We start from the raw sequence: 21,926 nt of genomic DNA on the forward strand, positions 1-21,926 counted from the left end.
TCAGCTAAGTCACCTTTCCAAATGTCACACTTACTTGATTGTACATCCAGACGTCTGTGGCGTCCAGCTTGCTGTGGCCGTTCCAAATCTCTTTCCTTTTTTGTCCTCCTGGTGCAGCTGACTCACCAGTGGAAAAAATGAACTTCCTGCGGTGGTTCTGAAAGCTCTTTCAAGAGCTGCTCCACTTGTGTTCTTACTTTTGAATAAACGTTGACATTTTATTTTCTGGTTGCCGGCTTTCATTAGTCGACCACTTGTCTATACTGAGTTTATACACAGTGATGGTTGTTTTTTTGTTTTGTTTTTTTGGGGGTTATTGCACAATTTATGTAATACTCTGTACTTTTTATCATAGTTTCTAAAAGCTTCCTTCTTGCATATTCTGTTGCCATCTACAAATAGCTAAGCAGCTCTTGTGGCTAAGGAAATTTTTATATCGTTTAAATCATTTTAACATAATCTATATTGTTTAATATACACTGTTGCTTATTTTGCATTAAACATAGACTACTACTTTTGTGATTTAGGCCAAATGCTTTGGGCAAAAATCGTGCAGTGTACAGTTTACCTTGTAGCAAAGAGGTCCTGGGTTTGAATCTTTTCCAGGGTCTTTCATTCTGGAGTTTGCATGTTTGAGTTCTCTCTAGATCTTTGTAGTCCTCCCACAGTCCAGAGACATTAGTGTTGGAATAATTGGTGAGTGGTCTAGGGTGTACCTCCCTCCAACACTGGAGATCACAACCCTACAAGGGTTTAACAGGTTGAGAAAAGTGTGCCATACTCACATTTATCAATATAGCATGAAAATGCCATACAGCAATATTTTCCCCACGTTTTACTTCTTGAACTCTGAAGCTTGTTTTTAAATTGTGGATATTTTCATGTTACCTGTTTACATTTGGCTTAATTAGTGCAGTGGGAAACGGTTTTATTGCAATTCTGTTGTATCGACTGGTATTAATGAGGTTTCATCTGCACCTTGATTTTCATTGAGTTCCAGTGCGTGGAAATTCACATTTCCTCAATCAATCAATCAATCAGCTTTATTTATACATGTAGGTAGAATTGATTACAGCGAGGTGAGTCTGCTTTGTTTCCAAAAAACAAGACATAGACATACATTAGACAAGGCATACAGTAATTATAAGTGACCAGGTGCTCGATACCCGCCTTAAAAACGGTAAAAGTAACAAACATTGGGAAAAAATAAAATAAGACAAGATAAAAATAATTAAGGAATAAACAATGTCAAGACAATGCTATATCAAATTTCAAAGATTGAACAAAGCTGGTATTAAAGCACTTTGTTTTACATTTTGATACTAGATTCCTGTGCTCCGACGGCAGGGCCTGAACTCGCCGTGCAGAGGATAAGACTCCTCTTTTAAAATGGATCCAGATATCCCCTGTACCTGCCTGAAATACAAAGATTCTGGATTTAGTTGCATCTCACCCCTCAGCTTACTGGACCTCTTCAAAATTTAGGCGGTTCTTGTTTTTCGACAGAGATTGCCAAACCAGGACACTAAGCAGAAAGATAAAATGGATTTGAATAAAAGCCAGATGAAACAAGTCAAGATGAGTCAAGATAGTTTTGTCGAGGTGAAAGGAGGACACTTTTCTGAGGCAAAACAGGCGCTGGTTCCGTTTTTTATAAACAGCTTCACAATTCACCTCAGAGGTGAGTTCACTGTCAATAACGGTGCAGAAATGTACATTTATGTCTGTAATGTCTCGCACCAATAAGAAGAATTGAAAGTATCCCGGACAAAAGGAGAATTAGAACCTGTCAGAAAAGGCAGATGAACAGACAAATTAAGAGGCGTCTGTTGTTTTAAATAAATTTAATAACTGGAGAGGAAGTACTTTAACAAAGAGGAAGAATAATTAGAGAGGTCTTTGAGGACTTTCTTTAAGTCTATTCTTAGCTGTTCATACAATGCTTCTGCATTCTGGGATAAGCTTTGCTAAATAAATACACAAACTGTAATTTTTTAATCACAGATTGTGATCAGAGGCATTACTCTACGCCCCTTACAGCTGGAGAAACCTCCAGTCGCTCCAGCACGTTCTCTGAAGTCTCATGAAAGAATTTTAAACGGTAGGAGGCGACAGATCATTTCAGCACTTTTTAAAGCTAAACTTTTGAAACCGTCCCATTCCTCGTCATTATGTTGAGAACCTTCGGCTTTAAAGAGTGAATTTAGTTTTTTTTAAATCTAGTTTGAAGTGCTTTCCTGCAATACTAGACCTTGATTGGATGGTATGTAATTGGATTTCAGCTGAATGAATTTAGAATAATTTCAGCTGAATTTGGTTTTGTCTTCAATAAGTTTTTCTTCTGTCTGCTCTGAGGTGCTGATCATTGATGCTTTGTCTGTTATAATGAATTAATTTAGTATTTTCTGATTGTATTTTGCTTGAAATGCTCCCAAATTGTAGATTTAAGTTTTATTAATTTATTTTTTTGGTATCATGGTCAATACCATGACGGGGATCATTGAAATGTTTCCCTGTGGTCACAACATTAACAATAAAGACACATTTCCATTTGTGATGAGTTTCCTGCGTTTCAGTCCTAGAAGCTGTTTTTTACCACCCTTCCATGTTGTTTGGCTGACAGTTTTGTGTCTCAACTAAAAAAAAAAAATAATTCTCAGTATGCTGGGAATTACAACTGTGCTGCTTCTGGCCATAGAAAAGGATTTAATTGGCTTAGATTACAATGTTTTCTCATATTTAAGGAACTCCTAAACATCCTGCTTTTAAGGCCAATTGGTTCATGACTGCTGGCGGGGTGATCTGCTTCATCTCATGACTCAGAAGTTTTAACTAAGAACAAGGAACCTCCTATAGAAGTTAACTAAAATATTCACTGCTTCACAGCTAGAGGCCTGTTGTAGCTACTCTTTTCTCTAAATCAAACCATAACCTTTTTGTTTCTGATATTTTGAGCCACATTCAGGAGTGTATTATAGCTTTTTAGTCTTTAGAGTGTGTTTGATTCAAAGTCTTGGTAAAGTTTCTCAGCATTCCTCCTGGTTTGATGACTCTTCCTTGGCTCTCTGCTGCCACCAGAGCTTTAACTGCTTTGGTGCAGCTCCGTGACATACACTGACAACTGTGTGTGTGTGTGTGTGTGTGTGTGTGTGTGTGTGTGTGTGTGTGTGTGTGTGTGTGTGTGTGTGGGTGTTTGCACATCCAGGCCTCCCGTCACTGCTTTTGTTGCTCTGGTTTGTTTACTTCGTTGATGTGCAAGACTCCTTTTAATTTCCCTAGCCACAGTATTTATCATTCTGTGTTTGTGTCCATGTGAGGTCTGAGAACATTGCTTCTTATGTTTCACATATTGTTGGGTTCTTGGTTATACCTTCATCTGTGTTATGGATAAATGGTATCTATGTAGATGGATGTACTGCTCTGTGATGTGCAAGCAGCTTTACCAACATTAGAATGTTTAATACATATTTAAATATTTCCCGGGATTGTGGCAAAGGAGGTTTTAACTCATTAGAAAGACAAAACTTTGCTATGTAAATGTCACACCAAACTAATTTCTTATTTTCAAATCACAGGTACGCCCAGCCATGATCGAGGACAAGGGTCACCGTGTCACCGACTACTTCGTAGTTGCAGGCCTGACTGACGAGTCAACGCCCCTGGAGCAGGATCTGTCAGAAACCAAGTCCAGTGGGCCCAAAGCACCCATCACCGACCTGGCTGTCATCAACAGGTCAGCCGGTGAAACTGTCCCTGAGGGCTTTACCTGTATCGAGACCACTTATAGCGGCCAGCCAGCCAACCTCAACCATGGCAGCCTCAAGAGTCCCGAGCTCTTCCTGTGCTACAAAAGGGGTCGGGGGAAATCTCCGCTGATTGACATCGGGTGAGTCTGAAATGTGTTGTACGTCCCTAAAACAGGGTTGCGCAACTCCCAGGTGTCCTGCAGCTTTTAGATGTGTCTCGGCTTTATCACACCTGAATCAAATGCAATAATTAACAGGACTGCTTACTGAAGAGGTAATTCAGCCATTTCATTCAGGTGTGTTGGACCAAGGACTTGAAAAGTGTCAGGACACCGGCCCTAGACAACTGGTATGTGCATATACAGTACAGACCAAAGGTTTGGACACACCTTCTCATTCAAAGAGTTGTCTTTATTTTCATGACTATGAATATTGTAGCTTCACACTGAAGGCATCAAAACTATGAATTAACACATGTGGAATTATATACTAAACAAAAAAGTGTGAAACAACTGAAAATATGTCTTATATTCTAGGTTCTTCAAAGTAGCCACCTTTTGCTTTGATTACTGCTCCACACACTCTTGCCATTCTGTTGATGAGCTTCAAGAGGTAGTCACCTGAAATGGTTTTCCAACAGTCTTGAAGGAGTTCCCAGAGATGCTTAGCACTTGTTGGCCCTTTTGCCTTCACTCTGCGGTCCAGCTCACCCCAAACCATCTCGATTGGGTTCAGGTCCGGTGACTGTGGAGGCCAGGTCATCTGGCGCAGCACCCCATCACTCTCCTTCTTGGTCAAATAGTCCTTACACAGCCTGGAGGTGTGTTTGGGGTCATTGTCCTGTTGAAAAATAAATGATGGTCCAACTAAACGCAAACCGGATGCAATAGCATGCCGCTGGAAGATGCTGTGGTAGCCATGCTGGTTCAGTATGTCTTCAATTGTGAATAAATCCCCAACAGTGTCACCAGTAAAGCACCATCACACCTCCTCCTCCATGCTTCACGGTGGGAACCAGGCATGTAGAGTCCATCCGTTCACCTCTTCTGCGCCGCACAAAGACACGGTGGTTGGAACCAAAGATCTCAAACTTGGACTCATCAGACCAAAGCACAGATTTCCACTGGTCTAATGTCCATTCCTTGTGTTCTTTAGCCCAAACAAGTCTCTTCTGCTTGTTGCCTGTCCTCAGCAGTGGTTTCCTAGCAGCTATTTTACCATGAAGGCCTGATTCACACAGTCTCCTCTTAACAGTTGTTCTAGAGATGTGTCTGCTACTAGAACTCTGTGTGGCATTGACCTGTTCTCTAATCTGAGCTGCTGTTAACCTGCGATTTCTGAGGCTGGTGACTCGGATGAACTTATCGTCCGCAGCAGAGGTGACTCTTGGTCTTCCTTTCCTGGGGCGGTCCTCGTGTGAGCCAGTTTCTTTGTAGCGCTTGATGGTTTTTGCGACTGCACTTGGGGACACTTTCAAAGTTTTCCCAATTGTTCAGACTGACTGACCTTCATTTCTTAAAGTAATGATGACCACGCATTTTTCTTTACTTAGCTGCTTTTTTCTTGCCATAATACAAATTCTAACAGTCTATTCAGTAGGACTATCAGCTGTGTACTGTATCCACCTCCTGCACAACACAGCCGATGGTTATAAGGCTTGAAATCCCACTTATTAAACCTGACAGGGCACACCTATGAAGTGAAAACCATTTCAGGTGACTACCTCTTGAAGCTCATCAACAGAATACCAAGAGTGTGTGGAGCAGTAATCAAAGCAAAAGGTGGCTACTTTGAAGAACCTAGAATATAAGACATATTTTCTGTTGTTTCACACTTTTTTGTTCAGTATATAATTCCACATGTGTTAATTCATAGTTTTAATGCCTTCAGTGTGAAGCTACAATATTCATAGTCATGAAAATAAAGAAAACTCTTTGAATGAGAAGGTGTGTCCAAACGTTTGGTCTGTACTCTATGTGCAAAATATTTTACAAATAAGAATATGAAAAGAGTGGTGTGAATTTTTATTTACCTGACTTTTCATTTACTCTTATAGCCCTAGATAACATCCTGATCTAAAATCCTCATCTTTTCTGCATTCAGAAAATAACTATGTGCTTTTGTTAGGGTTGTTTCAATGGCTGACGTTTAGTTTATGGAAAAACCCGAGTGTGATGACACAGCAAAGCAGTTTTTTTTCACATTCAGGTTAAAGTGCTGTGGGGAGGTTGGTATTTCCTTTCTGCTATTTTATCCAAGGTTTTTCCTTCTCAGCCATGCCTCTTTATGTCTTTGTCCATCTGCCTTTTTAAAGGGAACTTTGCGGTTGACTTAATCACATTAATTAATATTGAGTTCCACCCACAAAGGAGAAGGAATGTACTACACCTTTAATCATAAACGCTGTGTATCAAATGTAGCATTCTAGTTGTATGAATGATAGTTGCATGCCAATTTAGAACATTTCGAACATTAATACAACAGTTTGAGGCGTCCAAGTTCTCCACACCTAAGACTTTGCCTCAAGACTGCTTGTTTGTCCCACTAACAAAAACTGGAGTTTCCAGTTAGGGATGGCGGCATGGTGCTCAGCCATTGTGACATTTCAGACTTCCCTTCTACCTTAGACCTGCAGTTGCTGTAAGCCAAACATCGTATGCCATGTTTGCTTTCAGGAATTGTGAAACCATTTTTGCTGTGTAAAGTTGTACAATGGGGAAAAAATAGAGGCAAAAGCAGGTACTTTATAATGTTTTATTCTGTGGAGAGTAATAGAGCAAATTTCCCTGTTCTTGCGGAGTATGTTTTAGTCTGTAGTCATAGGCACACATCGGCTGACCTCTGTAGGGGTGAGCCAACTTCACGGGTCGAGAAAGTGATGCAGGGATGACGTTTGATTTGTTCGACCAGCCAGCAGCAGGATTTGAAAGCACAAACCAGACTCTGAAATCATATTAGACGAGGGTGTAGGAATGTGAAATATATCTAATTTTAAAGCATTTGCTCACCTAACAGGATCACTACATTGAGTTCGTCTGCCGTTATTGTTTTGAGAAGAACTCTATTGGGAGGCTTAGGAAGCAGATTTTAATACGTAGTGCTGCGTAGATCGCGCTCAACCCCTCCTGTTGTCTGACATTGTCTTTGTTTCGTTTAAACTGTGGGATTTCATCTGGTCTGCGTGGGTCTATGACAGAAATGTTTTGTTAATGTTTTACAGCAGGGCTGTCCAAGGTGCAGCCCCAGGGCCTTTTGAATGTTTTTGCGAGATCCCCAATGACAAATTTGGTCCAACATCATGTATATTCATTCAGAAAAAACTTGTCAACAATGTTAATATTGACTTGAAGCAGATAGCCACTTAAAATTTTGAAGCAGATAGACACTTAAAATTTTTACTGACAAATAAAAATTGTATTAAATGGAAAGTGTTAGATACACCACTACACTAGGGCTGGGCGATATGGCCTAAAATCAATATCATGACGTATTGAGCCGTTAACCTCGATAACGATCAATAGACGATAACACTAATCACCACCACCACCCAGCATCTGTAACCATGTGTACTTTTAGATTTTAAGATTAATTGAACAAATAAGAACGACTGGACAAGTTTAGAAGTATAAAATAACTTAACTTTCCTCCTATTCCTCCTCGACCAGCTCTACCGCCGCCACTTCAATATTTGAAATTTCCTCCATTTTCTCAACCTCACAGTCTCCGTCACTTCTTGTTTCAGACTGGGTGGAGTCATGTGACTACAGACTGTACATGTAGCGCAGCGTCTTTAAAGAGACATGAGCATAGCCTACCTATACACAGCTAAAGAAGAAAAACCGACCTTTTCTTTTGATTTTTTTCCAAATACCGACATGGGCAAAATGACGTCGGTCATTGTCGTAAATTTCGGTGTCGGTAAATTTTCAGTTTATCACCCAGGCATGCACTAGATATTTGTTTTATTAACTTGTTTTTTGCTTTAACTTTTATTTTATAGTGACTTTTTTAAAAGCAGATCTGGGTGCATTCATCCATTAAACTTGGCTAAATGTAGCAGTGTTTTTAAAGGCAGTGACTCACATCTTTGTTGCTAAGAATAGACAGATTTTGTTTTATTTTATTTTATTTGTTTTGGAGATCAACAAAATAAAAAAATATCTACAAAACATTTAAAACTTAATGTCTTCAAATAAGACAAATGTTAGAAACCCCTTTTATGTTATGTTATAGTTTTATCTTGGTGATTTTGGCCCCTGCAGAACAAAGTTTGGATACCACTGGGCTACAGATTACCAGGGTAGAAATTTACTCCAAAAAATCCATTGGTAAGGAGGTGGTGCTTTTTGATTTACCGTTATGTGAAGGAAGGATGCTAACAATTCTTTGCTTATCTTGATAAAGTAGAAACAGAGTCTGCATTGGTGAGAGCCCTGTAGATTGTAAGACCTACAGAACCATCTGAGATCAGTGTTGGGTTGGTCTGATACTTCACAGTTTAAAAGCTGTCCTGATCCATGCAGTTTATTTAAAACTGTTACATTGTGGAGTGACAGTGCTTTGGTTTTAAACTGTAACCGCTGTGAAACAAGCTGAGAAGCCTGTGGGGAGGAACGAGCTTCTCTTATCTCTGAAGCTGCTGGAACGACAGAGTTTGGATCAACAATAACTATTCGATCTGTTAGGATAGAATTTAGTAGATTACCAGTCAATGGTGGACTTATAAAGGGGCTATACATTTTCTACTTGATAGTTCTTTATCATCTGCTGACAATTGTTAAACCTTCTACTAGTTCTTCTGTAAAAGAATACATAAAAATTTAGCAGACTGAATGATTAATTCCTCCGTCTGCTACCCCTCCTTTCAGTGAAGCATTCCCAGCCCCAAGGCTTCGGAGAATCTCATTCTGCCTGCCCATTAGGAGCACATTTTTGTTGCCTAAATGAGAATTTGTTGGCAACTGTTCCTTCCTGGCCTCTTTAGGTTTGTCCTGCACTCTTTTCAGAATAAATGGGGTGTTTCAGGACTTTTATATCTGCCAAGGCGGGCTTTCATGCTGGCTTACGGTTACATAAAAAGTGTGTTTTATTCTTGGTGTAGAGGGCTGCTGTAAGATCTTTTGGCCTCCCACGTGCTATTGTCCAGATGGAAGGAGAGGACATGAAGCATGCTGCTATAGAAGCCCTAGAGTCATGTAAAAAATCTAACTGGGTGGGGCATCGATTACTTTCCTGACTGCATCCAAGATGTTCAGCAGCGAGACACACAGTATTTATGAAGGAGGTTTTAAAGTTTTCAATTTGTTATGAATTGGAGGATCTCTTAACTCTTATTTGAATGAGTCAGTGAAATAAAATGGCCTAAATCAACGAGTGAGGAAAGGTTAATTTACTAAGATACAGAATGAAATATTTTAAGACATTTCTACCACTCATTTAGGCTGAAAAATAACCTTTTGTTAGTAACCAGGGTAGGTCCCCCCCCCTCCCTGTGTTTCTGTTGCAGGAACAAGGGCCAAATCGAATCTACCCTGAAAACAGCCCTGTTGGGGAGGATGCCAAACATCCTCCGCAGTTTATTTCAGTCACCTCCTACCTTTTCTTGTGCACCTTCATTGTCAACAAAAATGGCCCATAAATCCCAGCATCATTGTGATTTCTTTGTTTTTTTTCTCACAGTGTGCTGTATGAGGGTAAGGACCGTCTGATCCAGGGCTGCGAGGTCATCCATGCCACACCGTACGGCCGCTGCGCCAACGTCAACAACAGCTCCGCCACCTCACAGCGCATCTTCGTCACTCTCCGCCGAGCCCCTCCGGTCCAGCCTCAGTATTCCCTGGCGGTGACGGACATCTGTGTGATCATCACCAGCAAGGGAGAGACGCCGCCACACACCTTCTGCAAAGTGGACAGGAACCTCAACTGCGGCATGGTGGGTGACAAACTTTCTCCTCAGCCATCATTTTCTAATAAGCTCTGAGTGGATGGATAAAACTTTGTTTTAAAATCTTTCAGTGGGGCTCCAATGTGTTCCTTTGTTACAAGAAATCAGTATCTGCGTCCAATTCTATAGGCTACACAGCAGGTGAGTAACTGTAAACTGATTGTTTCAGTTTCATTCAGTATGTCTTATTTATACTGATTACATGGTTCCTTTTATAGTCTTGAAAGATCTGGATAAATATGCAAAAAGATTATTGAGTGTGGAAAATGATTTGAGTTTCCAGATGTTGTTCTATTATCTGAAAGATAAAAATCCTATTATCTACTAAATTACGTTTTAGAAGACTTCCTTTATTGTTGATTTGCAGCATCAAAGCACAGGTTTTTCCAAAACAATTCCAGGTGGCTGGAATAATTTTATTTTTGTGCTTTTAATTTTTCATCTGTAAGCACACTGAATTGCCACAGTTTGCAGAATTAGATTTTTCTGCTGCTAAAGATGAATTCTTCAGAGAGAAACAATTGTGGAATTGGCTGGTCAGAGCTTTTCAGAAATTGGAACTGGTCCAGGAAATTTAAATTGGTGTGTTTCCACCTAGTACAGGTAAATTCTTTGCAAACATTATTTGTGCTTTTAAAAATATAAATAGGGCAACTTGGTGCAAAACATTTTTGAGAATAATGCAAAACAAATAAAAATATTTTTGCATTTCCTGTTAAAAAAAAAAATGTATAAATGAAAAATGTATTTTAGTTTAAAACTGCCTTGTCTTTTACATTAAACCACACTGATGCTTTTTTTTCTTTCACTGTTTATCTGCATCATAACTCTTCGTTACTGCTTTTGTTTTCCTCCGCCATGTGACATTTTCACTGACTGAATGCTTCCTGAACGGCTTGGCCTTTGAAACGCTATATTGTGCGACACTCGTATAAAGACTGTTGACACACAAACACACCCATGCAGCCCGGCTTTATCTTTTTGGGCCCGCTGTCTTCCTGTGAAGGAGCTGTTGATTCTTCTCAGACAACTGCACTTCCTTCCACGCCCATAATCTGTGTGCCTGCAGGTCTGTTTGTGCGTATGCATGTCGGCACACGGAGGTTTGTCTTGTCATAATGGTGTCTTAACCAGCACTTAAGTTGACCTCATTGGTAATATCCTGTAAACCAACGAGAGTATTTGATCTGATGACTCACGATACAGAAATTTGATCTTTTAAAATATGAATTTCTATTTTCTGAAAGTTATTTGAGCTCAGGTAAGGAAATGAGGGAACCTCGTCAGACCTGATCTATGTTATGATGTTATTGTATCGTAAGATCACATCGTAGGTATTACCTTTGTATTTCTTTTGTTCTGCAGGTTTAATTTTTCGTTACCCAGAAGAGGACTATGAGTCTTTTCCTTTGTCGAAGTCTGTTCCTCTTTTCTGTTTGCCCATGGGTGCCAAGATCGAATGCTGGGCCCCAAACACCCGTGACCCTTTGCCGGTCTTCTCTACATTTGTCCTAACAATTTCTTCTGGTGAAAAGGTGAGACAGAGGAACAGCAATAACTCTGTAAGAAAAATCCACCAGATTCTGTTACTGATTTGTTCATTTGTAATGCCAGGTTTACGGATCAGCTATCCAGTTCTTCGAACCGTACTCTGTCGATCTTCTGAGTGAGAAGCAGAAGATCCAGCTGGGTCTACTCACCGTCGTGGACAAGAAGATGATCCCCAACCGCTTTGTAAACACCAACAAATGCATCTGTCTGCTCTCTCGCTGGCCCTTCTTTGAGTCCTTCCGCAAGTTCCTGATGTTTATCTACAAGCTCTCAGTCTCTGGCCCGCACCCACTGCCCATTGAAAAGTAGGAATCTTGTTTCTAATTTGTTAGGCATTGTCAGCCACATCATAGCAGAGCAAATCTTTTTACTTTAAGCATGTTCCTCTCCACAGGCACATCTCACACTTCATGCACAACGTGTCGTTTCCTTCCCCTCAAAGGCCCAGAATCCTTGTCCAGGTGAGTCGTTTCCTTACATTGTTTTTTTTTTTTTTTTTAAACACATATAGGCCATCAAGGAATAGACAAAAACTAAGCTGCGCTTATAACGCTAGAGCTGTTATCAGACCACTGTTCACACTGGGAACATGCAGCTAAAGAAGGGTTTGCGTTCTATCATGCAAGTACTACCATGAAAAAAGTGAGCTAAGTTTCCCCATGTTTATCCCAGCAAACATTCCCAATGTTTTTTGTGGACAAGCAACCAGAATTCGGAGAAGTGTTACCTGTAGTTAGATTTGTGATGCTCTTCGGTAGAGATGCACCAATCAGAGATTTTGTGGCCAGTTTTCGATCTTCAAGCACTGATTGTGGTTCCTGTTAAGATTTTATTTTTTGCTAATTTAATGTTGGAGGAAAGCTATGATTTACTGTTGTTCTTCAGATTGTTAAATGATCCACTGATTTATTGTGTATACATATAAAGGAGGCTCGAGTGGCCTTTCTGTTGTAAACAATCAATAATTATTTATATCAGGACCAGAAGAGATGTCACACTGTGTGAGTGAGGGTAATCTCAGTCCCCCAGAAAACATGGCCTTCGTTTTAACTGCTACTTAGGCATACAGCATCAATTCGTCTTGGGAATGACATATACAAGTCATGCACAGTGGTCAGAGGGATTTTAAGCCATTCTTCTTGCAGGATAGTGACCAGGTCACTACGTGATACTGGTGGAGGAAAACGTTTCCTGACTCGCTCCTCCAAAACACCCCAAAGTGGCTCAATAATATTTAGATCTGGTGACTGTGCAGGCCATGGGAGATGTTCAACTTCACTTTCATGTTCATCAAACCAATCTTTCACCAGTCTTGATGTGTGTATTGGTGCATTGTCATCCTGATACACGGCACCACCTTCAGGATACAATGTTTGAACCATTGGATCCACATGGTCCTCAGGAATGGTTCGGTAGTCCTTGCAGTGACGCGCCCATCTAGTACAAGTATTGGGTCAAGGGAATGCCATGATATGGCAGCCCAAACCATCACTGATCCACCCCCATGCTTCACTCTGGGCATGCAACAGTCTGGGTGGTACGCTTCTTTGGGGCTTCTCCACACCGTAACTCTCCCGGATGTGGGGAAAACAGTAAAGGTGGACTCATCAGAGAACAATACATGTTTCACATTGTCCACAGCCCAAGATTTGCGCTCCTTGCACCATTGAAACCAACGATTGGCATTGGCATGAGTGACCAAAGGTTTGGCTATGGCAGCCCGGCCGTGTATATTGACCCTGTGGAGCTCCTGACGGACAGTTCTGGTGGAAACAGGAGAGTTGAGGTGCACATTTAATTCTGCCGTGATTTGGGCAGCCGTGGTTTTATGTTTTTTTGGATACAATCCGGGTTAGCACCCGAACATCCCTTTCAGACAGCTTCCTCTTGCATCCAGAGTTAATCCTGTTGGATGTGGTTCGTCCTTCTTGGTGGTATGCTGACATTACCCTGGATACCGTGGCTCTTGATACATCACAAAGACTTGCTGTCTTGGTCACAGATGCGCCAGCAAGACGTGCACCAACAATTTGTCCTCTTTTGAACTCTGGTATGTCACCCATAATGTTGTGTGCATTTAAATATTTTGAGCAAAACTGTGCTCTTACCCTGCTGATTGAACCTTCACACTCTGCTCTTACTGGTGCAATGTGCAATCAATGAAGACTGGCTACCAGGCTGGTCCAATTTAGCCATGAAACCTCCCACACTATAATGACAGGTGTTTCAGTTTCATTGTCCAAACCCTGTACATCCACACTGAAGAGTGTTGTCAGTGTGACCTAAAGGCACCTATGTAAGGCATGTTAATAGACCGGTGAAGAGAAATCAGATTAACAAAATATATTATTGTCTTACCATGTGTTTACTGTAAGTTGCCATATTTCTACAGTTTTGGTAACTTCTTTGCTGTTGTACAAATGTGTACAAAAGTGTATCTAGAAGTAGAAAATTTTTCTTTTCCTGAATGAAGTGTATTTAAATATTATCAGCTTGTTTGATCACAAAGAGAAATATGTTTTGAATGTTTTTTCTATACTTTCCTAATATTGACATTTCCTTTGCAGCTCTCAGCACATGACACTTTGATACTCTCTCAGCCCGTGTGTACTCCTTTACCCCTCAGGTACTACATATCAATTATCTATTTGCCTCGTGGTGGTGGGGGGCAGGTCGGGGTTCAGGGGACTCTTGTGGACGGCTTGGTAGTTCAGGGGGGTCCTGGGGATCTTGTCCGCCTCTTTGCGCTGTGGGGTGGGGGGTTGGGATTGGTGGTGGAGCTGTGGTGTTGGATTGTGGCTCTGATGATTTGGGGGGGGGGGGGTCTCTAAGTGCCGATATACAAGAATGTGGATTTAGGCCTAATGTGTTTTGTGTTTCTGTGTGTGTAGGTATGCATGTGTGCAGTTACATGTACATATGTGGAGGTACATGTTTGTCTGTATGTGTATGTATGTATATGTGTGTATGTGTATATATGTAGATATATATATGTGTATATGTATGTATGTGTATATATATAAATAATTGTGTATATATATTTATTTATTAGTTTTTGGTTTGTGAATTCTGGATCAAAAACATAGATGTTAATTAGGAAGGTTACTCAAAGTTAATTTAAGTGCAATTAGAGGGAGAAGGGGTATGAAAAATAAGTTTTACTTCTTCATACCCCTTTTCAGACAATTTATATTAATTAATAATCAATGTCAGATCTCAGGTTAAATATACTGACAAGTTTGCTTGTTGGAAAATGTTTATTTTACTGGTTTCTATTTGTGTTTAAGTTAATTTAATTTATTTGGAACTGGAAATTTAATTTAATTTAATGTTTACCAAACACTTCTTTGTATGGTATTTAGATATTTGTTTGTTTGTTATAAGCATTTCTGAAATTGATTTATTTATTTACTGTTGTTTGTCATTGTCTGAAATCATTGTCTGAAATAAAAAAAAAAATAAAAAAATAGATGCACTCACAGAAAAAGACAGACAGGACAGAAAAGCAAAACTATTATTTTCAGTGAAGGAGCTCAAAGGTAGCAGGTTGTGTATGACATGGCAAGATTATTGGATTGGCAAATTCAATTTACAATAAATAAAAAAATATTCAAGTTTTTATTCAGTTTGAACTGAACAGCGCCCTACGTGCTGTTCTACACAAAATGTTGGATTATGTTCTAGACTAAAATGGGTCTTTTTTCTTTTTTTTTTAGGACAATAGTGCAAAATAAAAAAAAATGACTTCTTGTTTTAATTAATGGCTGCACGGTGGCACAGTTGGTAGCACTGTTGCCTTCCAGCAAGAAGGTCCTGGGTTCGATTCCTGGCCGGGGGTCTTTCTGCATGGAGTTTGCATGTTCTCCCCGTGCATGTGTGGGTTCTCACCGGGTACTCCGGCTTCCTCCCACAGTCCAAAGACATGACTGTTAGGTTAATTGGTAACTCTAAATTGCCCTTAGGTGTATGAATGAGTGTGTGCGTGGTTGTTTGTGTGTTGCCCTGTGATGGACTGGCGACCTGTCCAGGGTGTACCCCGCCTCTCGCCCATAGACTGCTGGAGATAGGCACCAGCTCCCCCGCGACCCACTATGGAATAAGCGGTAGAAAATGACTGACTGACTGACTGTTTTAATTAATGCCCAGTTGTAGACTCTCCCCTCATTCCTTCCACCTTTCATGTTTCCACTCCTGTTCTCTTTGTTTTGTTTCCTTTTCACCGCCTGAACCTCGGCTCTCTCCCTGTCTGTCAGTGGGGCAGATTACGGCACTCTGCTGATGAATCTGGGCGCAGAAAACTGTGCCACGCTGCTGCACTTTGTCCTACTGGAGAGCAAGATCCTGCTGCACTCGCTGAGGCCGGCCGTGCTTACCGGAGTGGCTGAGGCAGTGGTGGCTGTGAGTAAACTCTGATATTGTTTGGTTATTTACCCAAGGAAATGAAGAGAACTAAAGTGTAACAGTAAATGGAAACTTCCTGTGTGATGTTGTGTCTGATGTGTCATTGCTGATGTATCAGAGATTGTTTGAGTCGCATGAGTTATAGCTATCATAAGCTCTACTGTATATATGGGTTGGAAAATACAGTAATGGCTAAAAGAAAGTATACTCTGTTTTGGTTGTAGGCTTCAACTTATCAGGTCTGGTCCTTTCTAACAGATGAATGTGCTTTGATCTAAACCATTTCTTTCTAGGGTCTTTCTCCTGCAGGAGGGGGGACCTCTAGTCCAGTCTCAAGTGTTTTCCAGCCTCTGATGGGTTTTCTTTCTGGAATGTCCTATATTTAGCTATATTTATTGTGCAGCTTTAGTTTTCCAGAGCCCTTTCTTCCATGTTTGTTGTGTCCCTTACACCTCTTACATGTTTCTTTCAACAGTGGCTTTCTTCTTGACACCCTTCCAGCAGGGCCAGGTTTGTGGAGTTCCCAGCTAATAGATGTGATGTCGACAGATTCTCTCAAACCGAGCTGTGGATCTCTCCAGCTCCTCCAGAGTTGCCATGAGCCTCTTGGCAGCTCTTATCCCCGACCTGTCGGCTTTGCCGTTACACCATACTCTTTCCGTTTTCAGATGATGGATTGAACAATGCTGAGTGAAATGTTCGAAGCCTGGGATAATATTTTATAACCTAACCTTGCTTTAAACTTCTCCACATCTTCATTCTTGACTTGTCTGCTGTGTTATTTGGTCTTCATGGGTGCTGCTTGTTCACCAATCATCTCATACAATCCTCTGAGGCCTTCACAGAACTGCTAGACTAATAAACAAAGAGAGAAGACAATTGGTTGCACTGCAGTTTATTTAGAGGTATCAGATTAAAGGGGTTTTAATACAATTGCACGCCACACTTTTCAGATTTTTTTTTCATGTGTAAACAAAAGTACCGTCTGTCCTTTTCCTTCCACTTAGCACATAAATGACAGATTGATTGTTACATATGGAAGGTATACAAAAAGTTAAATACATTCAGTAATTCTCTCCAAATGTTTTGAACTGCACGTCCAGCATTTAGAGTAAACGGATGTCCGAGGGAAGGGAGGATTCCTGCGTGCACTAAATCAATGAAAACAGGTTAAAGAGGAGGGGAAAAACTAAGTAAGCCTAAAGAACCCACTTTCTGTTGGCCGAAATGGTCACAAAATTAGTGGATCACCACTTTAGAGAGCATTTTTATTCACAGATGTGTTTTCTTGTTTCATGGACGGTTAATTTTAAACTTCAATATTGTTCTAAGCAGTTTAACCAGCAGATAAATTAATTTGAAAATGTTAAAATACGAGGACTTGAAGAAAAGACTCAAACAGCTTTTTGAGCCATTGCTCAATACCACTTAGAAAATTGAAGAATATTCTGGGTCCTCAGTAGCACAGTACAAGGGAAAACCTCCAGCTGTGATACCAGTTGCAGTTAAATCCGATTTAGCTCTTCTCCTGGTTTCCGTCATCACGCTGTCTGCACCACTCACTGTGGGCTTTAGCATCCCGCAAGTTACATTTTATGCTCGAGAAGATGTTTTCATTTCTCACTCTGTCAGCAGTAAGTACTAAATGCCATATACATTTGTTTTGTTATTCCTGGCATTTCTAAGTAGAGAGAATATTTAATTTGAGCTCAAATACTCTGAAAATCAAACGGAGCGCTTTTGTTGCTTAACCCACCCAGTAAACGTTTTCTTTCAGCTGCCTCTGATGTTTCACAAGCAAGTTAAATATCAGCCTTGTTTGTCTGCATTTATAAAGTAGTTTTAACCACCATATGAGCTGACTTGTTGACCTGCTCCATCTTGTTCTCATGGTGGAATGTTGTTGGGAAACAAACGGTGCTCAAAGATAAAACAATAAAATGTTCTGGTAGTATTTTAGCTCTTTTAACCTGTTATTTTTTCTCTAATGTCAGCTTTTTTTTACCTTTCTACTTCCAGGACTTAAGTGTGTCGTCATGTTAAACTCTCAGCACTGTCGCAATCCTCAAAAATCCACCTGCTGCTATAAATCGGTTACATCAAAAAGGACTTCTCTACCTCAGCCACACGTCATATCATATATATTTTCTATGGCTGCGAAAATGAGAATGTGATCTAATGGTCTTTAGAAATCATTGATGCACTATAGTGGATCCCTGTTGAAAAACACATGTCATGAGTGTAGCATGTAAATATTTATACATCCAGATGCTGTTTTCCTAACCGCCAGCTGTGCTCTGTGTGTCTTCAGATGATTTTCCCCTTCCAGTGGCAGTGTCCCTACATCCCCCTGTGCCCGCTGTCTCTGGCAGGCGTCCTCAACGCCCCGTGTCCATTCATTGTGGGTGTCGACTCTCGTTACTTTGACCTGTACGACCCTCCGCCAGATGTTGTCTGTGTGGACCTGGACACCAACACCATCTATCTGTATGTGGTGCTTTGATTCCACACTGTCATTTACAGCTCTTAGAAAGGCCTGAAGCAAACAATTTCCCAAAGCCAGAGCCCAGTTCAGATGTTCATGGAGCTTTTCATGTTACTTCCAGGTGACTGACTCTGTGGTATTTTATGTCACAGGTCTGATGAGAAGAAACACAGCAACTGGAAGTACCTCCCAAAGAAGCCCTGCAAGAGTCTGATTAGCTCTCTGAGCCACTTGCACCACCAGCTGGTCACAGGTACAAACAACATCCCAATGCCACTCATTTACCTGCTGATCAAAGATGAAGCGACAGAAACTGGGCAAAAACAAGCTTTTGAAACTTGGATTTTGATTTTGTTGTATTTTAAGGACTGCAGGTTTTAAGTTCTGTATTGCATTGTATTGCTCAAAAGTTATATAACAAATAACATTAGTGCAGCAGATCACACAGTCAAACCTAAACTCCTCTGGACAAAGTTTGTAGTTCGTAGTTCTTGTTCAGATCACTGGTTAAAACTGAATGAATTTATGTTTCTAGTTCACAACATCAACATCCGGAGCCAAATTCACAGAGTTCAAACAAATACATGTATTATGACATTAACAGAAAGCAAAGCCGAAATCACATTTCGCCTGTTAACGCCTTGTTTTTAATTATTTTAATGTTAATTAAATTCATAGTTCGGTGTTTTTTGGTGAAATTTGAGCCTGGATGGTCCAGAATTTTGAAATGAAAAATGTTTAGGAATCTTAAAATCCCTGAAATAAAGAGGCCAAGGAAAGCTCAACCTAACTGTGGAGGTGAACCTTCTGACTCAAGGTGAGTACAAACACGTTCAGCCATCTGTTTCCTGCTGCTGTTTCAGTGGTAGCTTGCCAAGCTCCACATGAGGACTCTGCTTTGGATCTGACCCCCATCGAAGCGGACTTCACGTGGCACAAGAAAAAGATGTCCCTGGAGATGGAGATCCAGGAAGCCTTCCTTCGGTTCATGGCCTCCATCCTGAAGGGCTACCGCTCTTACCTCAAACCCATCACCCAGGCGCCTTCTGAGAAGGCCACGGCTGCAGACTCCCTTTATGACCTGCAAGGTAAGCAAAGGACCTTCAGCAAGCCTGTCTGATCAGGTGTCATAAAAGTTCATTAATTCTTGTTGCTGGGAAAATGATTCCCAGTTGGCTCTCTATTCCCAAACATCGAACAGAATCCTCTCACGTCTGCTTTTTTAAGCAACTCTCTAAATAGCTCCCCTATCATTCATCATTGACGCTCGCTCATGTAAAATAAAAAGCGACATTTTAGTGAGGGCGTTTTGTATTTATGAAGAAATCATGGATGTTACAGAACAACAAGCCTCGAGACAATTACTTGGGAAATGATCATGAAACCGACTCCATGATGTCTCCTTGTAGGTTTCTTGAAAAGCAGAGACCGCGCCCATCAGAAGTTTTACTCCCAGCTCACGAAGACCCAGATATTCATCCGTTTCATTGAGGAGTGCACCTTTGTCAGCGACAAGGACACCGGCCTGGCCTTTTTTGATGACTGTGTGGAGAAGGTAATCACCAGCCGCTATTATTTTCCTTTCCTTCCAGAATGCCTTTATTTTACGTTGCTTTATTGACCAAATAACATTGGGACGTTTGGAGGGGCGGGGAGAACAAGCTTCCTCTGATTCATTCTGTTGCCTTTGCTCTTTTTCCTCTTCTTGCAGCTTTTTCTCTCTGATAAAATCACCGACAAGGGTACCAAGGTAATATTTAATCATATTTTCCGCAGCGGGTTTTGCATTTAAAAGCTAGTTTTAACGTTTCCTTCTTTGATGAATGTTTACAACAAGGGGCATGGACATTTCCTGCTTTTCTCCTTATCCTTTAATCCTAACTATCATTTTACTGACTGATCAGAAAAGCATTCTGTCCAACAGTACAGTACAGAAATCTTGTCATTCCTCATTTCTGTTTAATTCTTGCCTGTAAGGCTTCAGACTTTATTGTAATTTTGAAGTCGTTTGTCAGAAGGATTGTTATACCTACGATTAGATATGTTACTATGATAAAGGGAATAAAAGATTACTGAGAAAGCAGCCAAAGTCCAAAAACATTGACTGCTTCAGAAAGTCTGGAGAACTGATCTGAAGATCACTTTAAAAGATAACGCTGGGTCATCGAATGCGAAATTAATAAGATCGATTTTTGCAGTGCTGAATGATGTTTAATTTCTGCAAAGAACTGAACATGCAGAGGTCTTGGTTCTGATCTGGTTGTGGTTTTGGCTGCAGGTTGAAGGAGATTCATCCGAGGACACCAAGCTGCTGGAGCTGGATGAGTCTCAAAAAAGCGAGCACACAGTCTTCGTAATGCCTCCAGAACCTCCAGCTGACACCGGATCTGAACCCGCTCCTCGGTACACGTAAGTTACTCTGAGCTGTAATTGGGCACATGTCGGTATGAGATTTTAACAGTGATAACCTTATACAAAAATATCACAGCTTCACTAAAACCAAAGACAAACATGTTGACATGATATGATCAGCAGCTTCTGGTTTTGCTGCTAAAACAATGCCCACATGATGCTGTACTGTATTATAGTTACAATAATATTCTTTAAAATGTTTATTTGTAGTTATTGAATTTTGATGCAGGCGTGTTTTAAAGTAGAAAGCACGGTTGAGGACTGAAAGTCGGGCTAAAATCAAAATATTTTGAAGATCAAAGCGGAACTCTGAGTCCACATTAATAAGATTAAATTTAAATTGGCTCTCAGCAAAAACACCAGGCTGGTTATAACCAGTTGTACATAGATGGTTGAAGACCTAACCAAAGTATTGAATCCAAGGTTACCATGAAGTCTGGGTTAGGGCAAAAGAAAATGGATTATGGACTTTATTCTCAATTTCATTCCATATCCATTCAATAGATGACAGTTTTTTATTATATTTGTTTGTGCATCCATCCATCTATCCATCCATCCTTGCATCCATCCATCCATCCTTGCATCCATCCATCTATCCATCCATCCTTGCATCCATCCATCCATCCTTGCATCCATCCATCTATCCATCCATCCTTGCATCCATCCATCCTTGCATCCATCCATCTATCCATCCATCCTTGCATCCATCCATCCATCCTTGCATCCATCCATCCACCCTTGCATCCATCCATCCATCCTTGCATACATCCATCTATCCTTGCATCCATCCATCTATCCATCCATCCTTGCATCCATCCATCCATCCTTGCATCCATCCATCTATCCATCCATCCTTGCATCCATCCATCCTTGCATCCATCCATCTATCCATCCATCCTTGCATCCATCCATCCATCCTTGCATCCATCCATCTATCCATCCATCCTTGCATCCATCCATCCATCCTTGCATCCATCCATCCATCCTTGCATACATCCATCTATCCTTGCATACATCCATCCATCCTTGCATCCATCCATCTATCCATCCATCCTTGCATCCATCCATCCTTGCATCCATCCATCCTTGCATCCATCCATCCATCTATCCATCCATCCCTGCATCCATCCACCCATGCATCCATCCATCCTTGCATCCATCCATCCATCTATCCATCCATCCTTGCATCCATCCTTGCATCCATCCATCCATCTATCCATCCATCCTTGCATCCATCCATCCATGCATCCATCCTTGCACCCATCCATCCTTGCATCCATCCATCCATCCATCCATGCATCCATCCATCCTTGCATCCATCCATCCATCTATCCATCCATCCTTGCATCCATCCATCCTTGCATCCATCCATCCATCTATCCATCCA

The 21,926-nt window shown here is 40.9% G+C and overlaps 1 protein-coding gene across 2 annotated transcripts in view; it reads left to right on the forward strand.

Annotated features, from left to right (window-relative positions):
• The window catches only part of dennd4c (DENN/MADD domain containing 4C), a 52,905-nt gene that overhangs the window by 17,057 nt on the left and 13,922 nt on the right, over positions 1–21,926 (forward strand). The window contains exons 2-15 of one of the 2 annotated variants that reach the window (XM_047385687.1): positions 3,576–3,886; positions 9,426–9,678; positions 9,762–9,831; positions 11,056–11,225; positions 11,305–11,546; positions 11,636–11,702; positions 13,809–13,867; positions 15,495–15,639; positions 17,954–18,129; positions 18,280–18,380; positions 18,991–19,215; positions 19,537–19,682; positions 19,839–19,877; positions 20,406–20,536. In XM_047385687.1, the coding sequence (XP_047241643.1) occupies positions 3,588–3,886; positions 9,426–9,678; positions 9,762–9,831; positions 11,056–11,225; positions 11,305–11,546; positions 11,636–11,702; positions 13,809–13,867; positions 15,495–15,639; positions 17,954–18,129; positions 18,280–18,380; positions 18,991–19,215; positions 19,537–19,682; positions 19,839–19,877; positions 20,406–20,536 (2,123 nt within the window). In that variant the 5' untranslated portion in view covers positions 3,576–3,587. The remainder of the gene's footprint in view (positions 1–3,575; positions 3,887–9,425; positions 9,679–9,761; positions 9,832–11,055; positions 11,226–11,304; positions 11,547–11,635; positions 11,703–13,808; positions 13,868–15,494; positions 15,640–17,953; positions 18,130–18,279; positions 18,381–18,990; positions 19,216–19,536; positions 19,683–19,838; positions 19,878–20,405; positions 20,537–21,926) is intronic. The other variant, XM_047385688.1, reaches the window with a different exon arrangement.

Source organism: Girardinichthys multiradiatus, chromosome 14, assembly GCF_021462225.1.
Source record: "Girardinichthys multiradiatus isolate DD_20200921_A chromosome 14, DD_fGirMul_XY1, whole genome shotgun sequence".
Lineage (NCBI taxonomy): Eukaryota > Metazoa > Chordata > Actinopteri > Cyprinodontiformes > Goodeidae > Girardinichthys > Girardinichthys multiradiatus.